The 18,329-nt window shown below is 34.2% G+C and overlaps 1 protein-coding gene across 4 annotated transcripts in view; it reads right to left on the reverse strand.

Annotated features, from left to right (window-relative positions):
- Positions 1-18,329, reverse strand: part of PFKP (phosphofructokinase, platelet) — a 48,244-nt gene that overhangs the window by 26,665 nt on the left and 3,250 nt on the right. For all 4 annotated transcript variants that reach the window (XM_026070596.1, XM_026070593.1, XM_026070595.1 and 1 more), the window contains exons 2-7: positions 12,172-12,245; positions 5,370-5,447; positions 4,275-4,464; positions 1,472-1,637; positions 619-663; positions 412-520 (exon numbers count right to left, since the gene is read on the reverse strand). In XM_026070596.1, coding sequence (XP_025926381.1) covers positions 412-520; positions 619-663; positions 1,472-1,637; positions 4,275-4,464; positions 5,370-5,447; positions 12,172-12,245 — 662 coding nt within the window. The remainder of the gene's footprint in view (positions 1-411; positions 521-618; positions 664-1,471; positions 1,638-4,274; positions 4,465-5,369; positions 5,448-12,171; positions 12,246-18,329) is intronic.

The following is an 18,329-nucleotide window of genomic DNA, read 5'->3' on the forward strand; positions in this document are numbered from 1 at the left end:
CCATATTAAAAAAAGTCTGAAAAAGTCTTATAGCACAAATTTGAAAGCAATTGCTATATTTTAAACTGCATGGATTTGTAGAAATATTTCTTATGCTTGATTATTTTAGAGTTCTCTTACATTATACCTTCATAAAAGTGTTTTCATGGGTGAAGTGAAATGTCTTGCATCAAATTAATGGGGAAAGGTACATATTGGTTATATAGGAATAGTCTTACATAATCCCTACAGTACATCATATCATTCTTCAAACAATTGCAGAAGGCAGGAAAGGAACTTTTTTAAGATCAAACATGACCAAAAGCAAAGACTTGCTGAAAGGTCTGATCATGTTCTTAAAAATAAGTATATAGTGATTTAAACAAACATATGCATGGTATACATAAAATCCAAATCATAGGAATAGATTACCTCTGAAAGCTTAACACACATTGAATCCTCCCATCCTTCTTCTGGTGGGTATTCAGGAATAAATACCCAATCTGCACCACAGGCTAAGGCACTAACAAGAGCTAGATACCTAATAAACATAAGTAATTAGACGATTATGGTTCAAATTTCTTATTTTTTTCATAGTTTTATCTGTACTAAACGCAAACCGTTTATGACGGTACATACCCACAGTGTCTTCCCATAACCTCCAGGACAAATGTCCTCTGATGGCTGTAAAATTAGAAAACAAATTAACTCCAATACTGCAACTCAAAAATCCAATCCAAATTCCTGCAATCAGCAGTTTATATCAGAAAATATTCTGGGTTTACCATGCTTGTCACAGACAGACTTAATCATCAAAATAAAACGCAATGTTAAACATATATTCCTTCTTTACGGATCTTCCATAGCATAATTCATTTTCACTACTGCTTTCTTCTAAAACAAATAAGGGTAGTCAGGACAGAAAAGCTGAACATTCACTAGAAATACAACTCTGAGTCTGCATCATTTAAGAACTGCAATGATATAGTGTAACTTTTTACGTATTCAAAATATTTAATTGCTTGAATTTTACCTAGGGAAAGTTTATGCACAAATATATGCTACTTGATGCTATCACATCAAGATATAAATTCAAGTAGTGCCTGAATCTTTTCTAGAATAGTATGGCTGGGAAGCACTAAAAACAAACAAACAAAGTCTGTCCTATAGGCGATGCAGCCTCTGTGTTCAGATGTTTGAAGTACTGTCAGAACAGGAATGATGGAAAAGCAATTGCCAAAAAAGAAAAAAACAAAGAAAAAAAAAAAANCAAAGAAAAAAAAAAAAAAACACCACACCACAGCTGAGACTGGTGAAAAATACAACCAAAAAGAACTTTTATTCACACCCTATAAATACCACGTATACCAGGTACCTGACTTTTATTTAAGATCAACATAAATCCTCAACTATCACACAGCAATAGGAAACTTAATATTTGAAACAAACAACYGTAAATTTGTTATAGCTTTCTATTACATGCACACTTTACCTCTGAGCAGTTGTCATGATGGCATCCACAACTTCAATGATTCTGTGCAAGGCTGAATCGGTACCTATGGTCATATCCGTGCCACAGAAGTCATTGTCTATGGATCCAACCATTCCCACAATGTTGAGGTAAGCATATTTTTTAACAGCCTCTTCATCAATCTTTCCTGTAAAGAAATATCCAGAAGAGAAGCTATAAGATGAAGCAATTCTCTTCCACATTTTAGGCATATTGCTGGAGCCCCCTGCTTTTATAAATTGAACGTACCTAATTGAACATCATTTAATGTTTAGATAGTAGGGTTAGTTAAAGCAAAAAAGAAAAGCCGGTCAAACAACCAAACATGAGAATCTTACATAGAACTCCTTACAGTAAGAAATGAAACAAGAGCTTTTCAGTCCATTTCAAAGTGATAAACAGATTATGAAGTTTTGTGATCAGTCTTAAAATTGATGTTTTACACTTAAAGAATAGCATTCAAATAATAGTCTCAGTGCATGGTGCGCAACAAAAAAGCAAAAAGATGCAAACTGAATGTGAGTGGGCATATTCAAACAATCAAAAAACCAAAAGAAATAAAAGGTTAGCATTGAATTTCTGAAAAAAATTCTGTTCTGCATTACTGAAAGGCTCTGATTTCACGATTAATAAGCAAACAGAGTAGAAAAGCTCCTATTCTAAATCTTAGTGTGAATCTCCTGGAACATCAGTGAAAATGCTGAATCACCCAAGAGTTCTAAAGGAACTCAAGGATGAAATACCTTAACTTTTAAAGCGCTTAAAACTACCTTAGCCTCTGTGGATGGGATGGTGGCAAATATAATGCCAATTTTTTAAAAAAGATTCTACTTACCAGTAAGCTTAATTTCTATACCAGAGAAGTTAGTAGAAATCATAATGAAAAAATAACACTAGTGTCCATACAGATAAATACAGCATACTGAAGAAGAGTCAAAAATGTTTTCTGTAAACGGAAATCCTTCATCACAAACCTTTAAGTTCCTTATGYGAGTTAATAATCAATGAATAAGGGATATCCGGTTGCCATAGTTTACCTGGATTTCCAAAAAGCCTTTGAAAAGATCTGTCCCCAAAGGTGTTTGGGGACACTAAGTAGCCATAACATAAGAGAGAGAATGCTTTCGCATGGAATAAATAATATGAAACAAAGGGTTACAGTAAATGGTAAGCTTAGGAAAGTTACCAATAGAGTTCTACAAGGATCTGCACTGTTCAGCATATTCAGTAACATCCTAGAAAAGGGAATGAACAGTAAGGTACTAAGTTTACCAATGAAACTTTTGATAAATTATTTGGGTAGTTAAGGTGTGGGCTGATTTAAGAACTGCAGAAGGATCTTGCAAGACACAGTAAGCAATAAAGTATCAGATGGAATTCAACGTAGATAAATGTAGATCAATACACATGAGAAAAGTATCCTAACGTCACAGACAAAATAATGCTTTAGTAAAGATTTTTAACCATTCAAGAGATAAATCCTAGTGTTAAAGAGATTGTTTCCATTAATAAATCAGCTTCAATACTCAGTAGCAGTCAAAAAAAACCCAAATCAAAATATTAGAAGATATTAGGAAAGAAATAGAGAACAAAACAAAGATTATTATACTACTGTGCAATCCACGGTTTGCCCTCATCTTGAATACTGGGTGCAGTCTGGTTCTCCCCACCTCAAAAAGGACATGGTAGAACTGGAAAAGGTTCAGAGACGTGGAAAGCTGATCAAAGGTACAGAACAACTTACATAAGGAACACCTAAGCAAGCTAGGACTCTTCCATCTAGAAAAGAGATGACGAAGGGAAAATAAGACAGCTGTAATGTCTTAAGTGGCATGCAGAGAGAAAGCAGGATCGATCATTTACTGTTCATTCTAACACAAATTAGAGGACATCAAATATAACTAGCAGCCAGCAGAATCAAAATAAACAGAAGGAAAAGATTCTTCACAGTCTTCATAATCCAGTTAAACTGTAGAACTCCTCGCTACACAATGTTTTCATGCAAAAATTTATATGCATTCAAGGAGACAGCATATGTTCATGGAAGAGAAACCCTTTGAGGGCTGCTAACACTATCTGGCTCAGGAAATCCTGAAGACACAAATGGATGGAAGCTAGGAGGGTACTTACATACGCTGAACATCGTACAATCTCAATACAGCATTGTATAGGCTTGTCCCGTTCTTATACTCTTCCCTAAGCATTCTTTTGGCTGCTATCAAAGAAGGATATCAGGCTGGACACACCTTCAGCAACTGCCACTTACTGTTCTGAACTTAAACAAAAATGACGTATAGGCAGGAAAAGTAACAAAACAGCAACCAAAGCCTAACTTGTTGTAGCAAAGGAATTGCTATCTCAGATTGGATTTGGGGGCAAAGAGCTTTTCAAGCAGAAGTAGTGAAGAACGTTCAAAGTTCAGAACCTGAAAAAGATTCATACAGGGGAAAAAGGAGGGGGAAAAAAAMCCACCAAAAATAACAACAACAAACAAAAACAAAAACAAAACAAAAAATCTTGTAGAACCAGATAAGCACTTTTGGAACCACAGACAGTTGCCTAGTAACTTATTTGATCTTTTTGAGCCTTTATGGTATATAGGAGAGGAAGTACAGAAATCAAGGACTAATACTTTACGAACAACTGTGTTATTTCATAGAATGTATGCATTTGATTTTTAAAGCTAAGAAATATGCTCTGAATATAGTTTGTGTATGTGTAGTTTTGCTATGCAATTTCTTCAGGAGTTGGACTAAAGGTGTAGAGGGTCTAAGAGCAAACTTACCTTTCTGTGCCAGTTCTTCTAGAAGTCCACTCCATTCTTCACGAAACAGATTGGCACCAGTTAAGCTACCATCTCCACCAATCACACAAAGATTAGTGATTCCTCTCTGAACCAAGTTGTAGGCTGCTTGCAGGCGGCCTTCCCGGGTACGAAAGGCTTTGCAGCGTGCACTGCCAATAACTGTACCTCCCTAGAAAAAGGAAGTATATCAGTTTTGTTTTATCTCATTCAGTATTTTATTGTGGTGTTTTTGGCCGGATTAATTACTAATGGTTACTAATGGGCATAATCCCCATCTTTAATTTTACATTGAGTAAATAGCAATGAAAAATGAAGAATTATCAAATCTGTGGGAAATTATGTTCTCAAGAGTGGATATGCACACCAGAGAAAAAGGGAAGGATGCTTGAAGACAACTGATAATGAACTACTTTCGAAGGAAAATGTTGAGTGATTTAGGATTAATTTCAGTAGCATTCTAGTTAATTGACTATTTTTTACTTTTATATGATGACAGTAGTAAGAGCAATACAATACTATGTTGTCAAGTACATGTTGAAAGTATGTACAGAGATCCAAATGGACACCTTGCCTGTGTAATACAAGTACAAAAACAAAGCCACTGATATTACCTGAGATCTGGTGAACTGTACTGCAATTACTTCTAATGACTAGTTCTAAATTCCCTAAGAGAGGAAGCCAATAGTGTTTCATAAGAAAAATACTTGCCTTACAAAACACAGTTATTTCACACTTTGGCCCTATATTGTGGGTTTTATTATTATTATCTTATTAAACATAGGCTTGTCAATAWGCATTTAGGAGACTAACAACTTGTGATTTTGAGAAACTGGAACAAAGTTTTCAAGATTGTGTCTGTGTATGCAATACAGGACACCACAGAGATCTTATTTTGAAAGTATCAAGCATTCATACTGTAAAAATCAGTGCTAAAAGTGGTAATTCTAATGCTGTGACTGGCATGTACATAATTATGGGTGAAATTGTTAGTCTGGATCTCAAGTTTTGGTTCATTATTTAAAGTGAGAGTGGGGTTTTTTTKTTTTTTTTTTCCCTCCCTCCCCTAACACTTACCACTTGCAGGATACTTGAAACACTTTCCCATGAAACTTCAACAATATTATCACCTCCATCAACCATTCCTTGGTAACCCTGAAAAAGAAAAATATTTCAGAATTCTTATTGGAAAGCTTGTGTAATATTTCCACTGTAGTAATACTCACCTYGTATATTTTAATAATTACTTTAAAGTTATAAAAACACTGAATGAAAGATACTCATTTTAAATTTAAATGAAACAATCTGGTACCTGCTTGAAGATTTAGAGGAGAAGAAAAAAAAACCAAAACAAACAAACAAAAAAAACAACAAAAAAACCCACTCTTCTTAAAACATCAGTTCCAAAGAACTTCAAGCTAAAGCAAGACACCCAAATACACAGATACTCGATAAATGGAATGGCAACATATTTTTCCTTTGCTACCAGTAAGTACTCAGTTACTTTTGAAAAAAACTGGGAAGACCAAAGGACTTTGAAAATCGTTATAAAATAAACTTTCTAAAGACACGATCCCAACTTGTTTAGAAAGTCTAGCTCAGAAATTTGTATACTTTCCCCCCTAAGATATATGAGCAAAACAAAAGAATGAACAACAAATGAAAATGTTTCATAAAGAAAGAAGAAATCAGGTCACACAAACTGTATTTTGGTTTTGGAGGCAGTTACACAATAAATAGATGAAAGAAATTTAGCAGAAAGAATGTAACTTGACTTTGGTGAAGTGTTTAAGAAATACCTTAATCTAAGTGATCTTAGAAAACAAACAAAAAAAAGGACTGTATACTGTAATATAGAACTACATTGATTTGAAAGAAGGAAAACTATCCAGTGAGCAGCTGCAGGGGTTGGCTATGCCTGGCTTTATTAACTCTGCATAAATATTAACAGAAAGATCATGACAATCACAGACTTTTTCATTAAGTGATATTGTGAACACTGAAGAGAAAACAGGAAATACAATGAATTCTAACCTGAAAAAAGCTAACTGATAGAGACAGTGGGAAAAATAAAGTTGGAGGTACTATTCAACTTTCTGATATTCAAATCTAAATGGAAATGATACACTAGGTTGCAGGGGCAGGGGAAGTCTGTGCCTTCATTTTTAGATAACTGTATTTGTGGACAATCATGCTTAGGAACAAGGAATTCAACATTCTTCTGTATGCAGTGCTAGGAAGACTGAATATATTTAGTTTTAGGCTTCTCAACATTAAATTAAGTGGGAGCGGAAACAGAAGGGGGTTTAGAAGACAGCAAAACTGACAATATAAACTGGAGGCACTTAACTTCGGTACAATCCAGACTGAAAGTAGGTTTCATTCAGTAAGCAGTAACTCAGAAATGTATTACATCTGAATTGGCTTTAAAAGCTATTCATATCATATGAATATTATATAAATATTATATAATATTTGAAGTCCTTCAAAAGCACAATAGGTAAGAATACCAAGAACAAAAAAAAAACAGTATGCAAAAGTATGAGTTATTCAAACTAAACTTTCTAGGATTCAAGTGCAGATTCTAAGGGAAAGTGTTACTTCTGCTTAATGACATTTGACAAATGAACTTAGATCATGAAACAATCAAGGAATGGTAAAGAAATGGACTAAATAAAAAAAGACTTATGGCTCCAATTCCTGTTATTCAACAGACCTTTTCAGTATTTTGCCTACTCTCTAGATATCTTTAATATGTATCTAATGTATGCACATCCAAAAATAGGAGCCTTGAAGCTGAGACATTATTTGCACACTTCCTTCAAAATTGAAGGGCAACTATGAAAAAAAAATAATACTTATTTACTGAATTTCCTCTAGAATTTTTTTTTAAATCTTTCTCAGATAAAGTGCACCAAAGATCTTCACAGACAGAAACATTCCAGTAGATCTAACCTAAGCTTGATGAAGCTTGATAAATTAGTAAGTTGCCCCATTAGAGATTTTTTTTGTTTTTAAAGCAACAAATCCAGAGCGTTCCTTACATCACACAATAATGGATAGAAAGCTTTTCCTATTAGTGTTGCAACTACACTTAAACAGAAATTCATAGACAATAAAGGCTGAATGAATAGAGTTCACTCTAATTCCCCTTCTAACACAGACTATAGCAAGCTGCACTACAAACTGGAAAAAATACATGCACAGTTCACATATTTGCTCCAGTCACTCACTTCCATGGTGTGTTTTTGTGGGTTTTTTTTTTGGGGGGGGAGGGAATGTGGGTGGGGATGGGAGATGTTTAAGAGTGCAGGAAAGTATTATATCAATAAAGGTGCATCATATGAGCCACATGACCAAAACGACTAATTAGCAACTCTAAATCACAGAAAGGACCAAATGGATGAACCGCTACTTGAAATTTCCTGGAAGATTTGAAATGCCTTACAGCTAGGCTAAGGATAAGCTATGACTGACTTCTACACAATGCATTTTTAACATACAAATAACTCATGCATTCTGATCAGTAATCCAAATAGATTCTTCTTTCTCTGTGTAGACAGATGATAACATGGGCTATATTAATAGTTCCTTTCACTAGAAGGTAAGGACAGGGAACTTTTGGAGCAGGCTTGATCCATTTTAGCTCTATTATATTAGCTTTTCTTAACTCAGTTCTGCTTGCCAAATGGTGCATGCACTGAACAATGCAGCTAGAATTTTAACTCTGTTCTTCCATGGCATTAGCAGATATAAACAAACAGAATTTAAAAAGTTTTCTAGAAAAAGCTATAGAGAAAGTGACCAAGTATAACTGAAATATTAATAATGACTGTGTTTTCTATTTACCATTTTAATTAGTAGTCTATTTATCATTTAAACACTGATGCTAACCTGGACTGGGCAACCCATTGTAAAGATGGGATTCAAATTGAAATATCTTCATCAAATATTTTAAACTAAATCTTAGATTCAGTACTGTTACGCTTGCTGATCACTGAAAATTACTGGTAGAAATAAATATAGACCTTAACAATAAAAAAGGGTGGGAGCCTGTCACTTTACATTTAAAAACAAACAAACAAACAAACCAAACACAAGAAAGCTTACTCAGATTCTAAAGACCGTAGTTTGAGTGCTAATATAGAACTACAGGGCAAGTACGGAAGAATAACAAACTGTCAGAAATACAGTTAGCACCATACTTAAACATCAACCCCTGTTTATGCTTCTTCCTTCTTCTGTCCAATACCTGAGAATTCAAAGAGCAAGAGGGAATCTGTGTCATGCATTCACAGGGTACATACATACACATCCTGTAACTCGTGGGGAGAGCAGCASAGATGGCAAACCTTCTTGCCAATCTTAACTCTACAAACAAAAGAACAAGCCATCTTCTCATAAACTACATGAGACATTTGGGGGCTCAATAGTTATTTTTAATTACTGTGCTTTTTGGCTATTGCTAGTGCTCAACTACCTAAAGAATTAGCTGAGTGCTGAGTGCACACACCACCACATAAAAGACATGAAGTTTTCCTCACAGAAATCGGTGAGTGCATACCATCGCATTTCCAATGCTGGCCTCTTGTGAAAAAGACTCTTAATCAAGATGAAGAATCTAAAAGCTCCATAGCTTAGTGGTAAGAGCAAGCATCCACTGGGAACTATGTGCTTCAGTCCTGGAAAAAGCGGAAGTTATTTGTATAAACATTTTAAGACCTCAGTTTCTAAAATGAATTGTCCTAAATGAGAGGCTCCACGTTTTCCTCTCATTTGCAATAAAAATAAAAATAAAAAATAAAAAGAGAGAAAGACACACACACACACACACACACACAGACAATTGCCTCCAACTAGTGAATTAGTGATAAAACTTAAAATCTCTTGTATCAGCCTGGTACTTTTAGATGTACTTTCACCTCCTAGATTTTTACAGCATGAGTGAAATAAAACCATCAGCATTAAAATTTTATTGAAATAAAGATGGATTTGGGGAATAATGTGATGTTAGTCAATGAGGATGACTACAGATTAAATGTATTAAGTGAATTATATAGTGATAGAAGAGCTCATCTCTACCTTGCTTAGAAAGAGATATTTTACTCCATGACCGATATTGGCAAAGATGGTAATATTYAATAGAATCAAATGGAAACTGTCTAGAGTAAGCATCATTTCCACAACTGAATAGCAGAATTTTCATGTGTGAAATGTGCTGATTTCAAAGAAATATATTTTTTAATTTTATAGACAATATTTGTTTTCACATAGGTTTCATATTTTCTTTTTGAGAATTATGTACAAATACCTTATGAATAAACTCCAAAATAAGTGTTTCTTTGATAAACCCAATTAAAAAAAAGAAACACACACAAAACACTATAAAATTACTTAGTCCTAGTTCACAACCAATTTGTATGCATTTATCTTGTTAATATATGTTACCTTAAAATGAAACACAGAAAATTAGAGTTTTATTTGGAACATGGAGTTAATTTTGTCTGCAGCTGCAGTAGATAGATGATTTTACAGTGTAAGAAGTTTTTATAAAAGAAACAAAGGTCATAGGAGAAAGTGTAGAACAACTAGAACAAAGTAGGCTCTTCAAATCTTAATTGAGGCCTTTAACTCTGTTTTTGACTCCAACTTAAAAAAAAAAAAATCACTTTTAGGATGTTGGCAGTTCAGGCTTTTTCTTCGCTTTTTTAGAGCAACTTCAATACAGGTATCACTTCATTTTGACCGATACATGTATAGTTAAAATGCTTTCTCAAACTGTAGGCTAAAAGTGTGCTATTCTCTTTGCTTAACACACTGAATTCTACATTTGGTAAATTATAATTTAGAAAAATCCTATTAAAAGTATTAAATAAAACAACTCCAAGTATATGTGAAAATACAGCTCCTTTGCATACATCATGCAAAGACTTGTAATAGGGATCATTAGTGATAAGTCTTACCCTCAGATTTTATCATCACTACATTTATCACCTCCCTTTGTTTCCTATTTCAAAGTGCTGAAATTACACAATTATTTCATTTCAAAGCTTTAGAAGAACAGTGTTTCTCCAAGGTACTTATATGCGGTGCAAAAGAAAGCTGACTTAATATTTTAATCAACACACAGAGATGAAAAAGCTCAATATCCGCTACTTTCCGAGTATAGAACTGAATGAATTAATCTAGAAGCAAAGTTCTCATTCAGAGGTATTTCCCATACTTACAGTGGAACATGTGCATCTCTGTCCCAGACTACACAGTACAAACAAGACAGAATGACAATATGTGATGGAAAGCCAAATCTCCAAATATGGCTTGATTTTTATATCAATGTTCATTCCAAAATTTTTAGGACTTCATACTGGCAAATTTTAAACAATTAATAGAGGAGCATAATTACTTTAAATAACAGAATTTTGGTAAGTTCAGAAAAACAACAGCATTTCTCTGAAAACTTATSACTGAATACACTTTGCGATATAGACAGTTTTTAAAAGGTAACAAAAACAAACATACTAATAAGATGAAGATGATAATTCTTAAGTTAAATATAATTTTAAAAAAAATCAAAATTCTGGTCTTTAAGACAGGCAGCCAAAAAACTCCTTATTTCCACAGAAATATTTGACCCATTTCAGCAAGCCTACTAAGTAGCTGAACACAAAGAATTCTAGAGGTTGCCAATGTAATGAGCACACACTAAGTATTCAGAGCTACTTGTTGTAGCACAAAAGAATTTTGGAGCACAGTGGTCTGCTTGTTTGCATGTCAATATACTTCAGGTCTCTTTAGTAAATGAACTCTAGGAATAAGCAGATACAGAAAGAAAATGGGTAAATAGCTATCTTTTAAAAGTAAATTGTTGGTATTTTCGTATTTTGCATGTGCAAAACAAACCAGAGTACTTTCTAGTGCTTCTGTGAATTCTAGCACTCCGATTTGTTTATATTAAATATTAAAAATCACATTTTGCTAGGAATATTGCATACTGTGTTTTGCCCCTTATCAGAAGGTTATTATCATTTGTAGCCACCCAAAACTTATAAGCAGTTATATCAGAATTCTAGTGTAAACAGAAGTAAATGCTTTTTGCTAAAAGCATTTACTGCACTGTGCAATCCACATATTTTATACTAACTGAAAGTGATTTTCAGGTTAAAGTCTATCTACTAACATATTCTTTCAATAAAAGAATACTATAACATCTATATAAAATTTGTCTTCTAAATTTTCATGTCCAGTAATTATTACGTTACATAAGTTAACAGTCTTCATCTACATGCAATCATAAACTTCAACCACAGAATTCTGATGTCTGGACACACCTATTGATGAAGCTTCTTCTTCTTTTTTTTTTTTTTTCCTTGTTACAACCTTTCAATCTTTAAAGCAGGAAAGGTGACACCATCCTGACAGTTCCCTTGGTCAAAAAGAAGCTGTGCTATCTGTGAAACTGGGACAATGGCACAGATTTATCCTACCTTGGGAAAACAGACCAGGGATGGGGGGAGTCAAAGAGTTGAGAATTAGGAGTTTAACCATGTTTAGAGAGGCAATTATGCAGTACAATAATTGGGGCCAGACAGGTACAACAAATGCATAGCTCACTGCTAGGTGACAGCTACCTCTCGTTTTCTCAATATTTTCAAGTTTCTGCAGGTACAAGAAGAATTCCATATATTTAAAGTACTGTATGTGAAAAGTACTTTCCATTAAAAAAATAAATAAATAAAATAAAATGTTGATATTATTAGAGGGAATAATATTCACAACTTTTTTAGTTTTACACTATTAACTTTATATGAGGATTCCACAGCAAAATGGTTCAAATATAGTCAAAAGATAAAAACAGAATGAATAAGACACAAAAACTAACCTCATAAACAAAATATACTTTGGCTTTAACATAGATTCCCATGCGTACTACTGCGCGCACAGCAGCATTCATACCTGGGAAAAGAAAACAAATCACATTGTTACAAGTCATCCAATTTTTCCTTTTATATACTGTAAATAGTGGTCAACAAGAAAGTCCGCAGCCCCAGATTTTCCCAGCCTCCTTAAAAAAGGAAATATTAACTCATTCCTAAAGACAATGATCAGCATCTATTAAAACAGAAATTGGCTTAATAATAGTGGAATCAGCCCATGAATATGAAGGGTGCAGGCCTATTTGTTTTGTTACAGTAATTATAGGGAAGCCAATAAGCATATTATTCAGTGATTAAATTGTCACTGATTATAATAAACAGCATTTTAGAAGTAACAGCTACTAAATCATACCCAGCAACAGAAAGTAAATTCATTTTGTTATAATGATTAGCTTTCAATCTGAAATGCAAAACACGAGAGCAGTCAAAATTTAGCTTTTTCAATGGAGAGATTATGCTGCAACAGCCCTTCTTCCTGAGCTCTCCAAAGCAACACAGTTGCAAACACAGTATACAGTGGGGTGCACAGCCAAAGCTTCTGATATCATCTGCCCCCTTAAAAAGAAAGGAGTAGCAAGTTAACACCAGCAATGCTACTTATTCTTATTTCACAGATGTGCTCAAGAAAAGCGCCTAAATGACATTTTGCTTTCCTGCACAACAAGCTCACCCTGGAATTCTCTGCTCWCAGACACCTGACAAATTATAGTAACATAAAATCTTCCACTCAAGTCCTATGGATTAAACACTTTTGACCTCCTGAGGAAAATATATTTTTCTCAGAATCATTCATAGAAGTTCCACTGGTCCCCTACATGGTTCAAATGAATTTTGATCATAATGTCTGCCTTTTGATATACTGATGAAACTAACTCATTATTCAGGAAGTCACAATAAGCCATATACTAATTCTATACAGTTTAAACGGGTATGAGAGTATCAAAAGCCTGAGGACATAAGAAGTTTATACTGTAAGAAATAGCCTGAGCACATCAGTTGAAAAGGGATGCCAGAAATGCGATAGCCTAAAATACTGGGCAGCTGTTCTCTAAATCTGAATTCAGTAATATAAAAATTGCAAAGTAGATCAGCTCTGTTGTCAGTGTAGGTGTGACATATTCACCCATTTGGAGATATAAAAACAGGGTAACTAGACAAACAGGGTAAAAAAAGCCCACAACACAGGAAGCGGTAAAGACCTATCCTGAAGAACCCTACAATATCTATCATCACTAGAAAAAAATACTGAGCTAAAAAAGCTTACCTGTCTGAATAGAGGAATCACTGAGGCTGCAAATATCAATGAGACTGAAATTTTCTCAAAGATTTTTTACTTAGAAACGTACCAAAAAGTCACTGAGGTTACTGAACACAAAAATAAAATATTAAGGCTGACAAATACAAAAGTTACACCAATTGCTCTGTTGTTTGTATAGATGTCACTTAGCCTTAAGATTGCGGATGCCTGTACTGATGAAATAAAAAAAAAAACCATGAATAACTGTTTTCACATCAATTCTGTGCTAGGAAATAATTCCAAGAACAATATTAATATTTCTGTCACCATTTTCAGCTGATACTTCATCTACACTAATATATTTCCCACAATTCAAATGACAGAATCATGTTAAACAATCTGGAAGTTATGTGCAACTTATGCAAGCGTGTATCTCGCCTAGAGTCAGCCTTGCTGCAGAGCATAAAAAGGTTCTCAAAAGCCAAGACAGCTAAGGCTATAGCTTTAGACCATGATCTGGATGATGCCAAGGATGAGCAGAGAATCTAATCTGAGAGACCATACTGAAAAGAAAATCTGCTAAATCTCAGATTATAACTTCTACTACATAGAGCAAAGGTATCTCCTCAACAAGACAGCTTTCAAAAAAAAAAAAAAAAAAAAAAAAAAAAAAAATCACCCAAGAAGTCCTGACATTCAAGGCAATGGAGTGATATTCCCCTGAAAAGCAGAGACCAAGCACAATAACTGAACAACAAAGAAAATACCTCTAACTTTCTAAAAATTAACACAGGTCACAGCACTGCCACTTTCTGCAAACTGAGAAGACAACCACAAGTTATTCCTTCAATGAAAGCTCACAACATACTTCTCATAATGCACAGCAGTAAAGATTTTTTGTTTGTTCAACGATACAAACAACTTTTTTTTATTATCCATTTGGCTGCAAAATTCTAGAAGAGTATGCGAAAGCTGACCCTCTGCAGGAAAAAGGTTCACCCCCACTGGGTGAGGATTACTCAGAACTGCCCTTTAAGAACCTTCACAGTCTGTTCTTGGAGTTCAACTTCTTCATCCTCTTGTTTGGCAACTGAGAGGAATCTAAGACATTTTAGATATCTAATAAACATTCACCAATAAAGACTCTGGTGTCTCTTTCATCAGCAGTCTCTGTATTACAAGCATCTGAGTAAAATAACAAGAAATTGGCTGCAACTCAAACAAGCTAAAGTAGAACAATTTTGTCAGCCAAAAGAAGTATTTAATAAAATAGGAAGACATTAAATATAAACATTCACATACCTACTGAAGGCACATGCTTGTCTTTCATCAGTTTCTTACTCAGATTTCTGCTTTAATGGTCATGTACTCTAGCTTTAAGTGTTATCTTTAGCATGCATCTCTTTTAATCAGTGTATTTTAAAGAAGTGTAATTGTTCTGTCCTCATTCCAAATTCTCCATCTCTGTTATATCTGTTAACTATAGATTAGCCTACAAATGTTGATTGGGTTTAACATTTTTACTTCTTCTAAAACTGAGTAAGATGTAAGCTTTTATTTCTCAAAATGGCAAATTATCCATTCTTTCCATGGGAATATATTCACAGGAACACATTCACATACTGTTCTAGTGAACACTTTCTACTTTCYATGTGCCTTATATGACAAATTTGCGAGACTCATAATTTACCTGCTGCAAGAAAGGGCAAAAGCCCAGCGGGGGGGTACACAACACAGGAATTAGACTGAAAGCACTTTCTCAATACCACCGCTGAAACTTTGTAAGTTTGCATTACACAGATTTGAATATTATTTGGTAATTCATATTTTACCTCTTTAAATATGAAGAAGACTTGCATGTCTATGGGCAAGGCCCTAAAGAAGTGGCTTACATTTCAGGAGGGCTGAGGACTGAAGGATGTTATAATTTGATACCTACAAAAATATAGCTAAAACATTGACACTGAGTGTGGCTTTAGACCTTTACACACTGGATAGTTAAATCTGAATACACTGCACTGCTTGCAGTGCATTCAAATACACCAGTACAGAGAACTTTGTGAAGTCTCTGCATAACTTGTGTAACAAAATGCTGTTCTATTTCATTAACTGCAGCCTCTTACAACGGTGCTTGTGAAATACCATAATATCTTTGAAATGTAATTCTATGCTTATTACCAAAAAATAGATGTGTCCAGTCAATCATGGATTTAGTCCTGAATAATACATAAGAGCACTGATAAACATACAGGACTAGAGCAGCTTTAAAAGTAAACCATGGGAAAACCAATAATTCTTAAAACATAAGAATTATTTGAAATCTTTCTCAATTACCACTTGCTTTTGCATTAAATGCTTTGGAAAAGGTTAAAATTAAGATTTATTTTGCTCTTTTGAACTCAGTGAAGACTAAGTAATTTGCAGCTACTTAGATGGCTTTATATAACGCCTGAAATTAATTTTTGAATTGATAATATACTCTCCTTCTTCTTGATACTGCCCATTCAGTTGTCTTTGGAAGTAATGCTAATTTTCACAGCAGGTTTACAAATAGTATTTTGGAAAACTAAGTTTTTTAAAAGCCACTCCTTTCCCCCCAGTGGCTTAATGGCTTAACACATATGTCTAAGTGCTGCCCTGAGTAAGGATACAGACTTAAACAAAAAGACTGTACAGCAAAATACACAAACTAAAGAAAATGTATTAACATAGCTAAACAGAAAGACTTTATTACAGGATAAGGAGCATAAATAACATAAATGGATATATCTTTAATGAAAAGGGGGGGGGGGGAGTCCTCCAAGATTATAGTCATCAGAAAAAAAGATGAGAAGCAGCAATCAAATACAAAAACCCAACCGAACGAACAAACAAACCAAAAAAAAAGTGTAAAAATAATTAAGAAAACAGTTTGGGTTTATTCCATTTACTTCTATTTACATGACAGATTTCATTGCATATAATCACAATACTGATTCTGGATACATGAAGGCAAATACTATATAAAATGCCATTTTCCTAAATATCAACACTGTATTAGATCAGAGCTTTCTACTGTGTGCAGACATAAAGATTAGCATAACATCTAGACTACATACACACCTTTCTTCAAAATTTAAAAACATCAAGAAATTAGTTTCAACCATAGAATTTCACTAAATGCAGAAGCAGATCCTCCAAAACATTAAGTGCATTGAAATAGTTATACTCGTCCATTACTAACCACATTCCTTAATTTTATATATATAAACATTAATTTATTAATATGTATTTTATACATATATATATACACACTCACAAACACAATTATATTTGCCGGAAAAGCTGATGTTATCTTTTTTTTTTCCTCTTTGCTAGAGTTCCAAAAAATCCATATGACTATCTTCAAACTACATCAGTGTTAACATAAAAACTCTATACTTGGAAGAACATAAGGGACTGTGTGTGTGTGGGGGGGGGGGGGGGGGGGGGGGTTATTCAGTGGCAGAATCTCTTTTTCCAATGTAAGGGATTAGGACAAAAGCAGAACAAATAGTGCACATCTACACTACATTAAGGATGTCTTGGAATATTCCTGGGATACCTGTAATGCTTCAAACTTAAGAGATATGCAGCTCTTTACTTCCACAGTCATGGTGTTCCAGAACTGTGTAGTCCAGAAGGCCATTGTTTTTGTTTAGCAATGTTTCAAAGCTCAACATTTGCTGATTGCTTTTCTATACAAATTGAGAAAAATAAGTAAATCTCTCACCTTTATATACTTATGAGCTCTTCAGGATAGGAGATTAAAAAGGGAAAAAAAAAAATAGAGAGAGCGCTATATAGGCCCAGAAAAAGTATCAAGATTTCATAAGTATATGTTTGACTCATTCCTGTTGTGAAAATCTGCATTTAAAATAGACATAAACACTTCCTTTGTGTGACAGTGAATAAGAGGTGGACATCTTATTTAGATAGGATACATATCTTAAGATGCCAAAACCCAATTAACCTACCAGTTTTCACACCAGAATTAGGACCAGCATTACTATGTAATCCATGTTTCCCTCACTCACACCATCTTCCACAACACCGAACCTTGGAGACTATCTCAGTATTATGTGGTCACACTCAAATATAAAAACCCTGAGCCAGAGTAGCCACAAATTCATCATATCTCAACAGCGCAGGATTGCCTTCTGTAGGAAGTTTTCAGATGATATTGTTCCTGCTGCTGAGCCATACCTACCACGGTCCTAGAATAAGCAATCTGTTTGGATGCTGTACTAATGCATCAGTGAACTACGGCTGTCAAAATGGCCTGTGGCAGCCACTGGCAACCAGCGTAAAGTACAACCAATGTACTTCGTGACCTGGAGCAGATCATAGCCAATGAGTCACAGAAAGCAAAGACAGAAGTGTGACTTAAAAACCCATTTCTTAGTCCACCTTCCTGAGCTGCAACCACTACAATTTAAAAATAATCCAGAATCTAGACTACCTTGTAAATTTTGACAATAAATTGTCAAAGTTTCTTTTGCCTCTCAAGGTAGTTGTGAGTAAGACATAATATACTTGTTTTAGTTCCCTAATAACAGCTGGCTAGGCAAAGTGATGGATTGATAAGTTTAGTACCRTACATATTTTAATGTACGAAATACCCATCTCTTCCATGCAAAATAAATCCCCGAAAAATTCTTTAACTTCACCAAATGAAACAATATATCTGTATTTAAAATACGGCAACTAAATTATAATAATTCTAGTATGGCATGAATACATTATAGACCTTAATATTTCATAGTCTGTTAAAAGAGACAATAATAATTATATAAAAAAAAGCTTTCAAGGAAATACCTCAAATGTGGGGAAGTAATTTTAAACCTT

This window comes from Apteryx rowi, unplaced genomic scaffold (assembly GCF_003343035.1).
Source record: "Apteryx rowi isolate R43461 unplaced genomic scaffold, aptRow1 scaffold_314, whole genome shotgun sequence".
NCBI classification, from domain to species: domain Eukaryota; kingdom Metazoa; phylum Chordata; class Aves; order Apterygiformes; family Apterygidae; genus Apteryx; species Apteryx rowi.